We start from the raw sequence: 16,187 nt of genomic DNA, 5'->3' as shown, positions 1-16,187 counted from the left end.
GTTCTGTAGAAAAGATGCTAAAGGATACTTTTTTTAGACTTACGAAGAGTCTGATTCTACTCAACTCATTAAAATCTGTCTCCAAAGCAAACAGTTTCAGCAGCTGTACTCAGCAGAGCTTTAGGTTGTGAGGGTGGCATTTTTGAGTACAGTTTTAAAAAAGACTTGCTGATTATATGAGACACTTCAATGAATGCTCCTTATAATTTAATTTTTAAGTGAATAGAATTAGTTTTCCATATAGAAACCAGCCCAGCTCATTATGATGGAAGCCTCAAGAGTCCTAAAGTATGTTTGAAACCAGGGCTTGTTGATGTTAATACAAATAGACATTAATATGCCTAGAGATTATATCCAATCATTGCTGACAAGCATGTCTGCTGAAGATGATCATGAGTCATAAACTGTGACAAAATATGAAGAGTTGGTATTATTTATTTCACAGACAACTTATTTTATTAAAGCTATTCCAAATCATATGCACAAAAGCATATTCTCACAGAGTAAAGGCCAGGTCTTAATCTCCGTTTGTTAGGACAAGGTGTATTGCAAAATTTACATGAACAGGCTTACATGCTCTTGTTTATAATAAAATTGCATAAAAATAGAGTAAATGCACAAATCAAGACAGATGCAAAGTAATTCCATACTGTTAATAAAAACTAAAATACCAGAGAAACACTAACTCTGATTTGATTCTCCAGTAAGTAGCAAAAAGACAGCAAAGAAAGCAACACATTGCATTGTGTATACTGTGAATTTTCTTCCCAGGGTCATATGATGTTCATGCTCACTTTAAGGCATTCATGTGTATGAGTACTTGAAGCAAACTTTTCTCTTGGTACCGGGGTGGGTGTGCTCTTCCTCTCTTCTCTGCATGGTAGAGCATGATCCATGGCATTTCTTCTGGGCGGGTAAATAAAAATTTGTGTAGTTCAACACTACCTAAAAGTCTTTTCAGTTTTACTCTTTTAATTGTTTTGTAATACCCTATTCAACCCTTTGGTCTCTTTTGGCATGCCCTGTTAAGCTCAGATGGATGTGCTTAACTTTATTGCAGCTAATTGGTTTTGCAGCAATGGGTAGCTTTCAGTTTGGTGGGTTTTTTGTTCTTTTTTTGTTTGTTTTTGTTTTTTGGTTAGGTTTTTTTTTACTTTTGTGTGAGGCTTTGGTTTTTGTTCTTTGGTTTTTTTTGAAACCTAATACTTCAGTGCTGGTTGGAGATACAAAGAGAACATGACACATCATGATACAAGAGCAGGGAACTACACTAGACTCATTAGCAGCAATACTTAGAATAGTGTGAAATAATATTTGTTTTTTCACTGGTTTGGAAGGCTATTACAGCACTCACACTGCACAGTGCCTCCAAATCAATCTGCTGATCTGTGTACGTCAACAGGCTTGGTTATGTCTTTATCTCAAGTGTATACTTGCTCTGTGCATGTAACAGTTTATTCTATAATTTTGTAAATTCTGACACCACACATTTATTTTCTTTGTATTTATCTTCCCTAAGACGGAAATGGGATAGAGGAAAATCCCTGGCTTGTGTTGTAATACATCAGTTGCTAGGAGGGAGGTAAATACATTTACTCATTATTTACACACACACACACACACACACACACACACACTACTGTATAGCTCCTCTGTCCCCATTGTTGGAAAAGCAGAAATTTTACCATCAGAACTTTTGATATAAGAGCCTTTAGATTCCATGCTGAGTTCCACTGGCTTATGAGCCCAGCTTCCTATGCAGAGATGTGTTACTCAGAGGCAGAAATTAAGGCTACAGGTAAGGGAAGCAAAGTGCACATGGACACAGGTCAAGTAGGGCTCAACTCTGGGTATACTTGTGTGTGAGGCATTCTCTTCTCTTCCCTCTTCTGTGGTGTGTTTCCAAGTAACTCATTGCAACACCCATGGTCTGGGTCAGTGGTAAATACCACCCAAAAGTCAGTGGTAAATAGTAGTTGATCTGAATGTGTTAACTAACAGCACCAGTATTGCTCAAGTTAAGACAAAATTTTCCAGTGAGGTAAAAATACAGTCTCTTTTGCAATAGAGAAGTAGTTCCCACCTTTTTCTGTGGGACTCAACTATTTGTTGGTTTTTTTCCTGGCAAGCAGTGGTAAAGAAACCATATCGTTATGAATGTTTTAGAAGCTTACTGTGATGCACTGCTTTCAGAATTCTACAGCATCTGATTTCCCTTCAGAATCCTAAAAATGGCTGCAATGTGTTAATTTTACCAACAACTGAACAGGAAGAATGTTGTACATTTTTCATACAAACACTTTGATTGTTGGTATTAATAAGTGTCAACAGTCAAAGTCAACATTCCTACTAATATGACAACACTGGAATTTTACTCAGCTACTGTCTCTCAAGGCAAGGGATATCAGTTCAGGAAATATGCTGAATCATTCAGTACCTCAATGGGTGATTTCTAAAGCATTCTGGTAAAATACTTGAAACAGTGGAAGAGAAAACAAAACCAGATCACTGCATTGCTCTGCAATTGGGCCTGAAGAAGCCTCTGTGGAAAACCAGATGGACTCAAATGGAACAAATCACAAGAAGCAGTAGCAAAGGATTTAAAGCAGGTGCTTTGGAAGGTTCAGCTGTAGATCTGAAGTTGCCATCTCTTTTCAATCTCAATGTATCTTTACCTTGTGCATTGACATGACCCTTTATTCAACCTTGGGTTGGATGACTTTTGTGCTGCCTTCCAGAAAGAGAATTGTTTTTTTTTCAGCTCCCTCTCTTATTAATTTTGAAAGAAGTATTAAATCCTCCCTCTGACCAAGCATACAGGCATGCTCAAGTGAAGCCACTTCATGCTCCTGGCCAAAGAACAAAAATACCCACAATAAGCAAAAGCAGATGGCTTCAGTGGCAGGAAATGAATAAGCCAGACTGCAGGTAAAATGGTTCTCTGAACACATCTTGGAGGTTTGTAATGACAGGTTTTTTGTTATCTGAGGCCTCCCTACAGAAGGCCAGATGTCCTCTGTTGTGAAAAGAGATAAATAAAGTTGTTCTTCCTTTTCCTCCCCCTTTAACTTATGGATGTTTAAGTTACTGCTAATGGAAGTGGAAGCCTGTTTTCCCCCTTACTCTCTCTGATGTTTTTGGAAACAGAAGAGATAGTTAGTGAAGGGGTATTCTGATATGAAAGAAAAGCCCCAGAACTGGTCGTTACCTCCCCATGACCCTCATTTTGAAAAACAGGGGAGGTCAGTGCTGCTAATTGCACTTGAAAGGATTAACCACTTGATCGCTTTCATTTGGTGGAACAAAACTTTTCTTTAGCCTCAAAGCTGGAAAAGCAAATCAGAGGCATTGAGACATTCTCAGTGTGAAGTGGATGACTTGTTTGATTTAGCTTCTTACACCTGTACTGAAATTAAATAGAGGATTTAAATACTTGTACAGAGGGGAAAGCAGGAGATAGGAGAGAAGGGGGAACCAGCAGAACAGATTTGCAGCAGAAGTAACAATAACCCCCTTACTGCCCTCATAAAAGGTTATCACAGGAATACAAACAGACCATAATTAATTATGGATATTGGACATGCCTCTGTCAATTGCTGTAATATTGACTATTACATTACACTGAGGTTGCACTGGAAGAACAACAATTTGAACCCAATTCCTGGACACAGTGTTCCAGATTTCAAATTATTTTTTCTGTACATTGATTTCACCTGAGAATTAAAATTAATCTACTTTTGGAATAGGTTCTTAATTCTCATTGTTCATACAAAATGAGGTACACAAAACTTAAATTTGGAAACCATTTTTAACCTTATGAAACTATTTTCCAAAAGTAACAAAGAACAGCTTATATAAGCTTTTATTTGACCTCTGCTGCTTAAATAAAAAAACATGTTTTCAGGGAAATATGTCTTGGATGTAACTCCCCCTCCCCCCCTCCCAGATTTTTCTCTCTGGTTCTTGTAAAACATTAGGTCAGTGGGTTCATTTTATTTTTGTTTGTTTAAAGTGGGTGAAAGTTTCCTTCTCAATCTGTTATACTTGTATGATTAAAAAAAAATATTACAGCAATCTTTGTTTAAGAAATACAAGAACAGATGGAAATGTCAAAAGACTATCAAAATTCATACCAAAGGAAATAGCATTAATCATTGTAAAAAGCCAAAATAACCCCTCAATAGCAATTAGAACCAAATGAATAAGAAATGTGTTATTTCAATAATACTGAGACATGACTGCTGATTTTTGTCATTGCCTGGCATATGAACTCACAATATACTTAGCAGCTCTGTGTGTGTGTGTGTGTGTGTGTGTGTGCATATTTGAAGAATCTTATTCTGACTTCAAGCCTGGGTTAAGAGAACAATCTGTTTTCAAATTTCAGATAAAAATCATTATGTTTGTACAGTTATGACTACGAAAGAAACAAAATACATTGTAGTGTAACTTACCTACAGATAGACATCTTATTCTTTTCCTGCACAACACTTGGCATTTTTAATCAATGTGTACATAAACGAAAAGAAAAAAAGCAGATTATCATATTGTCCTTTGTAGCTCTCTTTCAAAATCTCCTGATGATAGTCCACAAGGAAATAATAAATTGCTTCTATTGTGGAAAGGTATGTATCTGGCTTTCCCTTCTGGTGACGCCAAAAGCAAGTTTTCCTTGTTTTCAATTCAATTTGCAGCAACCCTGTCAAAAAAAAAAAGCTGACAGAGATTAGAGTGTGGACTGGTGGATGGGATGCCAAACAGATCTTTAATTTTCTTTTCTGACTTTTCTGCTCCCCTGCTAGATACCTGCATGCAAATATTTTTCTGCATCTTTTCATCCGCAAAATGGATGCAGTTTTACCCTCCTTTGAGGATCACTTTGAAATATGATGAAAAAGTGCTCTAAATTCTAGATTAGCATGAAATTTTGTAGGTTATCTTTTCATATATATCGCCTCAAAGCACTCAGTAAACCGCAGGGTCTCTTGAGAGGGGTGAGTGAAGCCCACACATACAAAGACACATCAGTGTTCATAAAATTATTAATGCACTTCCTCAGCAAAGCTTATACCTTTCAAGTGCAGAGCAGAATCCCTGTGACTGTTAGTTTTGCTGAACTCTGAGGAGTATTTGCTAAGAGCCAGACACTTTTTGTTTATGCTGGTTAAGTTACTGCAGTCTTACTGGGATTAATTTTATTAGAAACTAGAAGTATTTCCACTTGAGATGAAAGAAATAAATTTGGTCACTATGGTATATGAAAATCTTTTTATCAACTGTAGTCTCTGTGACTGCTTTATTTTTCAGATGAATTTCAAATAAGTATTTTGATTTTTTTACATTAAAGATGAACAAACTACTAAAAATTTGAAAACAGATTCACACGTAATCACTTTTTAAACAGGATGGATAGTTGGGTTACAGAGAATAGTGTATGCACCTGTCAATAGTACCAGGACTGGGTTGTAAAAATCTTTTTTCTAATGTTAAAATCAGATACTGTGTGTGTCATATGATGATTTAATACAACCATAATAACAATATGGCTTAAGAATTGCTGGAAAGTTATGGAAAGAGAAGTTTCAGCAGAGTCCAAATTTGGCAATGCAAACTACTCTATAGCCCACGCTTGTAATTCTGTACTTTTCAACTTCAAACTATGTTTAATTCTTTCTAGTGTAACTGGAACATGGATTTGGTTGTTTGCCTTGCAGCTTGTAACGTATGGTACTATGCAATGTAAAGGAAGTGTCTCCTGCAGTGTTGTTTTTTTTTTTAAAAAACACCTGAACACAGGAGATTGTAACAGAAGTAACTCTGGATCTTCCATCACCTCTTTGTCCCTCTTCATGGAGTGAACTGGGAATTTCACTACTTTAACAAATACAAGTGCTGAAAAGTATGGTTTGTACCTATGGTAGCTGGTAACAGTTTAAGCTCTTACTAACGTTCCTATTGTTATTTTAATTATACTGTTATTATCCTGAAGAGGTAACCGTTTGAAAATGCTCTTTCAGGCAGGAACTCTGCTTCTTTTCTAATCTAAATTTCCAAGATTGATGAGTAATTTAAGCATTTTGGCTGAGGAAGAGGGGGATTACATACCTTGGATTCACCTTTTCTCTGCTATGGCCTCCTGAATTATGTCAGCATATCTTATTTTAGAGAGAATGTGGAAACTCATGACAGAACTCCCACTTTTTCTTTGCATCACACTGCTTCATATGATTTTGAGGGAAGGAAGATGAGAATGTGAGGACAAGAGATTTCTCAGAAAAAGAGGATGAGAGGAGTTTGCCTCAGAGAACATCAAGTTACTCTTCTTAAATATCCTAGCTGTGCATGGGCTAAGACTACTGCTTTCTTGTGGGAAGGACAACAAGCACAGAAACTTAAAACCAAATTAATAATACGAAGCGAATCGTACATCTGCTGAAGAGTGTACAAGCTAATAAAGCAAGACATTTGGCTAATATAAAGTGAATCAACTTTACAGGAAGAAGTACCCAAGCAATCTGTTCTTTTAACGACCATGTTGATGTTGCCAATAAGCTTCATCACTCACACAAAAAAGTAATCATTAGCTTGGATGAAACCGTTTCCTTTCTATCTAGTGATCACTTTTAAGGAAGTAATCAGTCCTAAACATTATGAACTTTCAAATATTTCCTGTCTTTAACACAACTGATTTAGTTTTGCTTTCTAAAGATATATTACATTACTTTTCCAAGATACAAAAATATTTTTTGTCCAAGTTTTCTAGGATGTTTTGTTTTTTTTTAAGATTGATGTACTCAATTAGGATTTTTTTGTAGTACAATTAGCTAAATTTACTCTATAAATGCAGGCTAGCAAAACACAAGGCTTTTCTTTAAATTTTCTTGGCTTTCCATCTAGTATTTCTTGTAACTTGAACCTTCTGAGTAAGAACAATTACTTTTTACTTGGAATTATGAACACTCTTTTTTGAACTTTAATATATGAGGGATATTTGTTGGATGATGACTTCATTTGTAGTTGAACTGAAAAATTAAATCTCTATTTTTCCTGTGTGCACAACATAACAAATTAATCTGTTTATCCCTAAAAAAGTCTCCTGCATTCATCTTAGAAGGCAAATTTGCAGCCTTTAAAGGGAATATTAATGCAACTTATGTCCTTCACAACACACACTGAGGAAAGCAAAGAATGCACAGGTTGCACATGCTGTTATTCCTGCTGTATGGAGGGTAAAGTTTTCCCCTGGGTGTGGATGAGAGACTTGCAAGACAGTAGTCATATCTTACAGCAATCCTGTAAGATGCTCGGGGAAACAAGAGGACTGAAACACAGATGGAATAGAGAAATTTGAGGAACGTGGTTAGGAGTCCACCAGATCAGCATTCACATGGGGTAACTGGAAACCATTCTTCAAGAGCTCCAAAATAACAGCAATCATGAATTTTGGACTGCATAAGCTTCCCCAGCAATCCTCAGTTCCCCTGGCTGCCTGTTACTTTTCTTAAATTCATTGTTTTCAAATAAGTTCCAAATGCTTTGCAATAACTTGCAACCTCCAGTTACTGTAAGCTTTACAGTAATACCTGAATTTATTTGATAGAATATGTTTTTTGTTAAACTAAATACATAGTAACAGGATTTTAATTAGCCAATGCATTATACTAACGTGTGGAATACTTTAATAAACTGACTAGACAGCAAAGCAACATTAATCTTTCACGTAAGAAGTCCATGGAATTCCTTGTAGGGTCTAGTGCAAGGCAGGGGCTAGGAAGTGGTTATATATAAATATCTCATTTAAATGCAACAGCCTGCCTCCCAACTAAGTGCATTTTCTTCACTGAAGCAAGTATTTTCAAACTCCTATTTATCTCAAAAGAAATCGAATATTATTGCTAAGCTCTTTTATCTTTTGTGGTGTTATTTATAAAACTGTAAACTTCTTGTAATGAAACAGACACAAAACAAATTTTTACTCTCAGAGGTGGGAGGGTATATACATTATATAATACTAAGATCTGTTATGCAGATATACATTTCCTTTAATCATTTCTGTAGCAGTAACACCTTGGTATCAACTTTGGTTTTTTTACCTTGAAGTCGTTCATCAGTTATTATTTTGTTAGTTTGATTCCAGGTGCTGTCAATAAATATTATTTTCTTCAGTCTAGTGCCTTCACTCCTGTTGCCCGAGATGCATTCATTTAGATTTTTTTCTTCAAGTTCTATTTTTGCTTGTTTATGCAGTGGTTCTCTGGAACAGTCATCATCATTATGGTAAACACCTTCTTTAGTGTATTTTTGGAGATGGAAAGCAATATCTTTTACTGAAACTGAATTGGGGCCAGGAAATATAAGTGCTATCTAAATAAAGAAAAGAAAGAAATCTGAGTGTCAACAGAATCTAAGAAAACACCAGGAATTGTTTCATTAAAAACCAGGAATTTTCTGTTCCCACACACCAACATTTAAGTCAGGGTAAGACAAAAGAGCATCTCCTAAAACCTATTATCTAAAATACTATGTTAAAGTAATGAATAAAGTTATTTACTAGGTTTTAAGCTAGCTGTCACCTCTATGTCTCTACTACCAACACTAATACTTGTGTAAAAAACATTTTTTTTTAAAAACATTATAGCCAAGACAACTGTGTCAGCCCTGAGGAAGTTCAAATTTCACTAGCCACTGCAATATGTGGGTCAGGAAGGCCGTAAGGAAAAGTGTCTAACTTCACTTATAAATGTGATTGGAAGAAATAATTTCTTCTGCCCTTGCGTCTATTGCAGGTCCCACAAATATCTTATATGAAGATGACAGTGATGTCCTTATTCAGTACTTTTTCAGTAGCCTATTGCAGCATTTAGAACCTGTGTCTTGGACAGCCTGGACAATATAAAGTCACTGCAGTCTTTTCCTGCTTTTGCCTGCCTTCCCCATTGCTCTTTCAGGTTTTTTTCAGCTTCCTGCCTCTTTGCTACCTATGCTCTCCTTGATGGCTCTTTCCTTGAAGAAAATAACATCACTGTAATGTACATGTATTATTCTTCTCTTCATGTAGTCAAACAATGATGAAGGTGTTAACTATTATATCAAATGTGTAAATATTAATGTCAGATTAATCACACCATTTCAGTGAGCATATAAATCCAAGTTCATAACTAACATTTTCCAGGCTCTGTGCTGTAACAGGCAATAGTCACATTTCAGTAGGTTTTCTCTCTAATTGTCCATGTTAAAAAAAATTAAGGCAGTTTAAAACACTGCAGCTGCTGAATATGACAAGCACAACACCTAACTGCTGCTTTAACTTGCTGCAAGTTGAGTATTTTCATATGCTGGGCAAAATGCTTTTAATGGTATACAACGAATTATCTGCTACCCAAGGTGGCAAACATAGGAAATTCAAGGTGATTTCATAGTACTACAGTTTTCCCAAGCTCTGAGACAGTGCATAAACACTGCATCTGTAGGCTTGAGCCCTGAGAGAGCGTAAGATGGGGAGAATTAACTGAATGGTGCCCTCCTCCTGTGCCCCCCACAGACTGTGGTACTACTGGAGGAGGAAATGCAGAAGATGACCTCTGCATCTCTTCAGCACAAAGCCTTGATATCTATATAGAATTTCTTACTTCATGTTTTTTTTCTTCATATTCTGGAATGCAAGGGTATTTATAAATTGTAACATCATCGGGTGCCAGGAGCTTAGCATGTACAGCAGTGCTTTTGCCATCTGTTTCATTTGGGTGTTTAATAATGTCAATCTTCAAAGGTAACTATAGTAAGAAAGAAAAAAATAAATAAGCAATGTTTATGATCATATATACAGGTACAAAAAGTTGTACAAAAGTGTAGGCAAAATCCAGGAGAAATCCTTATGTATGTAATGAAGATATATTTGAACATTTTTGACAATACCTTTGTTTAACAGGTTTAGAAATAAACTAGAGGCAAATGATAAGCACCTGTTATGTCCAGTTCATGTAAACACCAGATTATGCAATGGATACAATTTGGAATGCTGGTAGTGGTGTGGTAAAGCCTCTAGAAGTACTATCAGTAAGGAAAACATGAAGTGGTCTTAATTTGAGTAATGTAATGGTCCTCAATAAGAATAAGTATTTCTATGATGTGTTCACCCTATTGGAAAAAGTGGCTATTTCAGTGAAAATACACTAAATACACTAAGTCAAATTTCCAAAGTCCTTCTTAAGTATTTTCTTTCAAAGTACAGAGTGTCTTCAAAATTTTACTTCCCATATAATTTTGAAAATGTGTCTCACTCCTCTTTGCTGGTTTCTCCAAGTGTTGTAGCTGAAGGCCTTTATACTTTTAATACTCTACTTACATTTTAAGGGCGGCTATAGGAATTACACAACCAGTACATTTAGGAATACCTTTTAGCTTGCATTTTATGCAAAATTCATTCTTGGTTATGGAAAAATCTTATTTTTTGTTCACAATATGCTCTGTTCTGGCTTTTTTTTTTAGAAATGGAAAACTAAGGTACGAGCACTATACAGAAATTTCAGAGAACTGACAGCAGGAATTGGGATGAGAAGCTGAGTGATTTCTCATTAGCAGATACATAAATGTTTATGTGAGGACTGGAACATTGGTAAGTGTACATATAATTCCTCAAAAAAGAACAATAATTTTATCTAACTGTAGCTGTGGTAAAGATGCATGTCTATGGAGAATGAATCAGAAAACAAATGGTCACAGACTGTCTGGTCTTTGTCCCCTGTGACTAAAAGGTACAAGAATATTTAAAATATATTTTAAAAATCCATAAGAAACATTAACCTTCACAGTTGGAATTTCTTTGGTGGGGACAGTTTCAACAGGAACAAAACATGTATAACAATAAAACATCCTGGAACTACTGCATCGGGGGCATTTTGATCTCCCACTCTTTTTTGCCTTTTCAAGTACTTCTTGTGATGCTAACTGTAATTGTTGAAGTGGGTTATCTGGAGATGATGAGGTACTCTGTAATTCCAGACTTTCCAAACATTCAGCATTTCTTTTTGGTCCTTGAGGGTTTTCTTCATTTAACAGTGTAGATGAATTTAAAGACATGGTTAGCTGAAACAGACAAGATGTAACTAATAAATAAAAATATCAAGGTTTTTTTTTCATTAAGTAAAAGTTAACTAATTTATTGGAAATTACTCTGTATTATCTATTTAGCAAAAAATACTCATCAAAAAGGTATTTCCTATAAAGCAAAGATAATGAAATCATCTGATTCAGTTGCTATAGCACCAAAACTCAAACAGATTTCTGGAAATTATTGGAGAAACAGCTGGAAAGAACTTGAGATCTGTATCTTTAATGCCCGTAGATGTAAATTAATCATTTTACCAAGGAAAGTTATTCCACTTGCTTATCTCTTGCAGAATTGTATTTTGTTCTGATGGTGGGATCAGTGTCTAAGAGCTTGAGAAAAGACACTGTTAGACACTCTTTACTTGGATGGGCAGCCCCATTCCAGTCTTCAGCATGACTATTGACAATGAATTAAATGTCTCGGGGACAGAAACCTATTAGAGAAGAGTTAATTGTAAAAATGTGTATCTCTATCCTGACATTGACTGTATGTGGGCAAACCAAACTACCTGAGTGAAATCCCTGCTGACAGAACTCTGCCAGATATGACAAATCTTCCACGAGCAAGGCTTGAGGACGAAAAATTAGTTTTAAGTGCTAGAGCAAGGCTTCAGTGCTCCAGATACCAGAAGGGATACGCTGACACAATCTGGACCCATTCTCCAAGTTTGTATTTATATAATACCAGTGACACATTATTTTAAGGCTTTCATTCTCTGCAGCTGGCGTGAAATTTTCACTGTGTACTCACAGTGATGGAGCAGAAACATAATTGCATGCCCATACCTGGTCCAGACAGAAGTAGTATTGCTGTCTGCAGTTCATAGGCAAAGTCAGATTTTTGGTGAAAGCCTTCTGATTGTACTCTCTGGTCTTCACAGCAGCCCACAGCCTGCAGTAGTACTTATAAATTGCCTTTTGCACTGTGTGCTGCATCACTTAAAAGGAAAAAAGCCTGTCTCAGTATTTACTTTTGGCTAATTTAGGTTTACTTTTTCATGTCAGGGATCACACTTGTGAAATGATGTAGCAAAACAGTCATGTTTAACAAAAACAAACAACAATTCCTGAGATGTGATCCAAAATTAATTGTCTAAATAAAACCAAGTGTAATTTAATTGAAAAATAACAAAAACAAAATCCTGAGTTAATTTGCAAATTTTTTTTAGAATTAATGCCAGAAAAATTAGTTATTGTCTGGTAAAATTGATTACTCATGCATGTTATGATAACCCTGGCCTGCCAACAACCTCTAACTTTTGAAAGGTCAGGGATGCCCATTCAGATAGACACAAAATCTAATATGCATACAAGCTTTATAGTGCAAGTTGCTTTTAAATGTCCCTGAGATATAAAAAAACCGTACTCTACATCTCAGATAACCCATACTATTATCGAGTTTCCTCAAGAAGCAAAGGGGGGAGTAAGGGCCTGCCATTTGAGATGCGTTCCCTGCCTGCAAACCGATTCTTTTCTGTGCCTTTTGGCACTGTGGTGTTCCGATGACACTTTCCTCTATTGACCCTGACAAGGGATACGCTGCTCTTAGGCTAAAAAAATACAGCAGTAGGGTATCATAGAATCATAGAATTGGCTGGATTGGAAGGGACCTCAGAGATCATGGAGTCCAACCCTTGAACCACCGTTGAGGTTGCTAGACCATGGCACTGAGTGCCACATCCAGTCTCTTTTTAAATATCTCCAGGGATGGAGAATCCACCACTTCCCTGGGCAGCCCATTCCAATGCTTGATCACTCTCTCCGTAAAGAAATTCTTTCTGATATCCAACCTAAACTTCCCCTGGCACAACTTAAGACCATGCCCTCTTGTCTTGTTGAAAGTCGTTTGGCAAAAGAGCCCAACCCCCGCCAGGCTACACCCTCCTTTCAGGGAGTTGTAGAGACTCGTTCGACCCAAATCTCAATTCAGAGAGGAAATCTTAAGACTGCAACCAGCAATGCTACCAGCACCTCATCTCCAAACCCCAGAGAAATCTCTGATGTTAGGGGGTATTCTCCATACATCCCAAAACGATTCTTTTGTCAACTGGAGCCTCGCTCGGGACACGGGGCCCAAGTGTGAAGCTCCGGAGGTGCCAGCGCCCAGGTCCCTCTGGGTGCCCGCCGCCCGCCCGCCTCCTCTCGCCGCTCCGGGCATCGCGGCGGCTTCCCGCGGAGAGCAGGGCCTGGGGCAGCAGGGAGCAGGCGATGGGAAACGCGGCGGAGCAGCACCCGGCGGAGCTGCCGCTGTGTCTGGCGGAAAATAACGCGGCGGTTCCCGCTGGCCGGCCGTGACCGATTGGCCCCTCTCCCCCCCCGGGACACCGCGGCCTCTGAGGGCAGAAAGCCGCCACCCACCGCGGGACGGCCCAGCCGGCCGACACAGCCGCGGTCTGGCGCCGCGACCCGCCCCGGAGAGAGCTGCCAAGCCGCCCCACGCACGGCCCCGGGACCCCGCCACCCCCGTCGCGGCCGTCCGAGCCTCCATGTGCCGCGGGGCTGCCAGAGATGCGCTGCCTGCGCGCCGCGCTCCCTGATCTCTCCTTCCCCCCCCATCCCAGTGGCCTCGACGTTCTCGCGGCGGGGCTGGGAGCTCCGCACCGCCCCGCACCGCTCCTCACCGGCTCCCGCGGCCCCGGCCCCTCGGCGGGCGGGTGCTGGGTGCTGAGAGCCGCCCGGCTTCGCTGCGGCCCTCACAGGCCTCGGAACCAAAGTGTCGGGTTTGGCCGCCACGGGGAGGCGGGGGCCGGAAGAGCGTGACCGGGAGAGCGCTTTTCGGCGGGGAACGGTTGCTAGGGGCCCTTAGCGACGGCACGCGCGGGCATGAAGGGCAGCACGCGACTGACTGACTGAGACTGAGACTGAGACTGACTGAGACTGACTGAGACTGAGACTGAGACTGAGACTGACTGAGACTGAGACTGACTGAGACTGACTGAGACTGACTGAGACTGACTGAGACTGACTGAGACTGACTGAGACTGACTGAGACTGACTGACTGACTGAGACTGACTGTGACTGACTGAGACTGACTGACTGAGACTGAGACTGACTGTGACTGACTGACTGTGACTGTGACTGACTGAGACTGAGACTGAGACTGAGACTGAGACTGACTGTGACTGTGACTGACTGAGACTGACTGAGACTGAGACTGACTGAGACTGAGACTGAGACTGAGACTGAGACTGACTGTGACTGACTGAGACTGACTGAGACTGACTGAGACTGACTGAGACTGACTGAGACTGACTGACTGACTGAGACTGACTGTGACTGACTGAGACTGACTGACTGACTGAGACTGACTGTGACTGACTGAGACTGACTGAGACTGACTGAGACTGACTGAGACTGACTGACTGACTGAGACTGACTGAGACTGACTGAGACTGACTGACTGACTGAGACTGACTGTGACTGACTGAGACTGACTGACTGAGACTGAGACTGACTGTGACTGACTGACTGTGACTGTGACTGACTGAGACTGAGACTGAGACTGAGACTGAGACTGACTGTGACTGTGACTGACTGAGACTGACTGAGACTGAGACTGAGACTGAGACTGAGACTGACTGTGACTGACTGAGACTGACTGAGACTGACTGAGACTGACTGAGACTGACTGAGACTGACTGACTGACTGAGACTGACTGTGACTGACTGAGACTGACTGACTGAGACTGAGACTGACTGTGACTGACTGACTGTGACTGTGACTGACTGAGACTGAGACTGAGACTGAGACTGACTGACTGTGACTGTGACTGACTGTGACTGACTGAGACTGACTGACTGACTGTGACTGAGACTGACTGTGACTGACTGAGACTGACTGACTGACTGAGACTGAGACTGACTGTGACTGACTGACTGTGACTGTGACTGACTGAGACTGAGACTGAGACTGAGACTGACTGACTGTGACTGTGACTGACTGAGACTGACTGAGACTGACTGAGACTGAGACTGAGACTGAGACTGACTGTGACTGACTGACTGTGACTGAGACTGACTGTGACTGACTGAGACTGACTGACTGTGACTGTGACTGACTGAGACTGACTGACTGAGACTGACTGACTGTGACTGAGACTGACTGAGACTGACTGAGACTGACTGACTGTGACTGTGACTGACTGAGACTGACTGACTGAGACTGACTGAGACTGACTGACTGAGACTGACTGAGACTGACTGAGACTGACTGAGACTGAGACTGACTGACTGTGACTGACTGAGACTGACTGAGACTGACTGAGACTGACTGAGACTGACTGACTGACTGAGACTGACTGAGACTGACTGACTGACTGAGACTGACTGAGACTGACTGAGACTGACTGAGACTGACTGAGACTGACTGAGACTGACTGAGACTGAGACTGACTGAGACTGACTGAGACTGACTGAGACTGAGACTGAGACTGACTGAGACTGACTGAGACTGACTGAGACTGAGACTGACTGAGACTGACTGAGACTGACTGAGACTGACTGAGACTGAGACTGACTGACTGACTGAGACTGACTGAGACTGACTGAGACTGACTGAGACTGACTGTGACTGAGACTGACTGAGACTGACTGAGACTGACTGAGACTGACTGAGACTGACTGTGACTGACTGAGACTGACTGACTGAGACTGAGACTGACTGTGACTGACTGACTGAGACTGACTGAGACTGACTGAGACTGACTGACTGACTGTGACTGACTGTGACTGACTGACAGACTGACCGACTGACTGACTGACTGAGACTGACTGACTGAGACTGACTGACTGACTGACTGTGACTGACTGTGACTGACTGACAGACTGACCGACTGACTGACTGTGACTGAGACTGAGACTGACTGACTGAGACTGACTGACTGACTGACTGACAGACTGACCGACTGACTGAGACTGAGACTGACTGACTGTGACTGACTGACTGACTGACAGACTGACCGACTGACTGACTGACTGTGACTGACTGACTGTGACTGACTGAGACTGACTGAGACTGACTGAGACTGACTGAGACTGACTGAGACTGAGACTGAGACTGACTGAGACTGACTGTGAC

At 40.3% G+C, this 16,187-nt stretch overlaps 1 protein-coding gene across 3 annotated transcripts; it reads right to left on the bottom strand.

The window, feature by feature from the left end:
- Window positions 1-1,211: 1,211 nt before the first annotated feature.
- DTWD1 (DTW domain containing 1) lies at window positions 1,212-13,869 on the bottom strand. Of its 3 annotated transcripts, XM_030457300.1 has the most exons (7): window positions 13,731-13,869; window positions 11,896-12,047; window positions 10,804-11,085; window positions 9,630-9,773; window positions 8,094-8,364; window positions 4,455-4,699; window positions 1,212-1,930 (listed from the first exon to the last, which is right to left on the bottom strand). In XM_030457300.1, the coding sequence occupies exons 2-6, from the start codon at window positions 12,043-12,045 to the stop codon at window positions 4,470-4,472; spliced, it is 1,077 nt and encodes a 358-aa protein (XP_030313160.1). In that variant the 5' UTR covers window positions 12,046-12,047; window positions 13,731-13,869; the 3' UTR covers window positions 1,212-1,930; window positions 4,455-4,469. The 3 variants fall into 3 exon arrangements, with proteins under 3 accessions (XP_030313160.1, XP_030313158.1, XP_030313161.1); XM_030457298.1 differs by having other exon boundaries at window positions 1,212-4,699; XM_030457301.1 differs by lacking the exon at window positions 11,896-12,047 and having other exon boundaries at window positions 1,212-4,699.
- Between the last annotated feature and the right edge of the window lie 2,318 nt (window positions 13,870-16,187).

The sequence above is a fragment of the Calypte anna genome, chromosome 10 (assembly GCF_003957555.1).
Source record: "Calypte anna isolate BGI_N300 chromosome 10, bCalAnn1_v1.p, whole genome shotgun sequence".
In the NCBI taxonomy this organism is placed as follows: Eukaryota; Metazoa; Chordata; class Aves; order Apodiformes; family Trochilidae; genus Calypte; species Calypte anna.
Note: the sequence above shows the minus strand (reverse complement) of the source record. Positions and strands in the feature narration are given on the sequence as shown.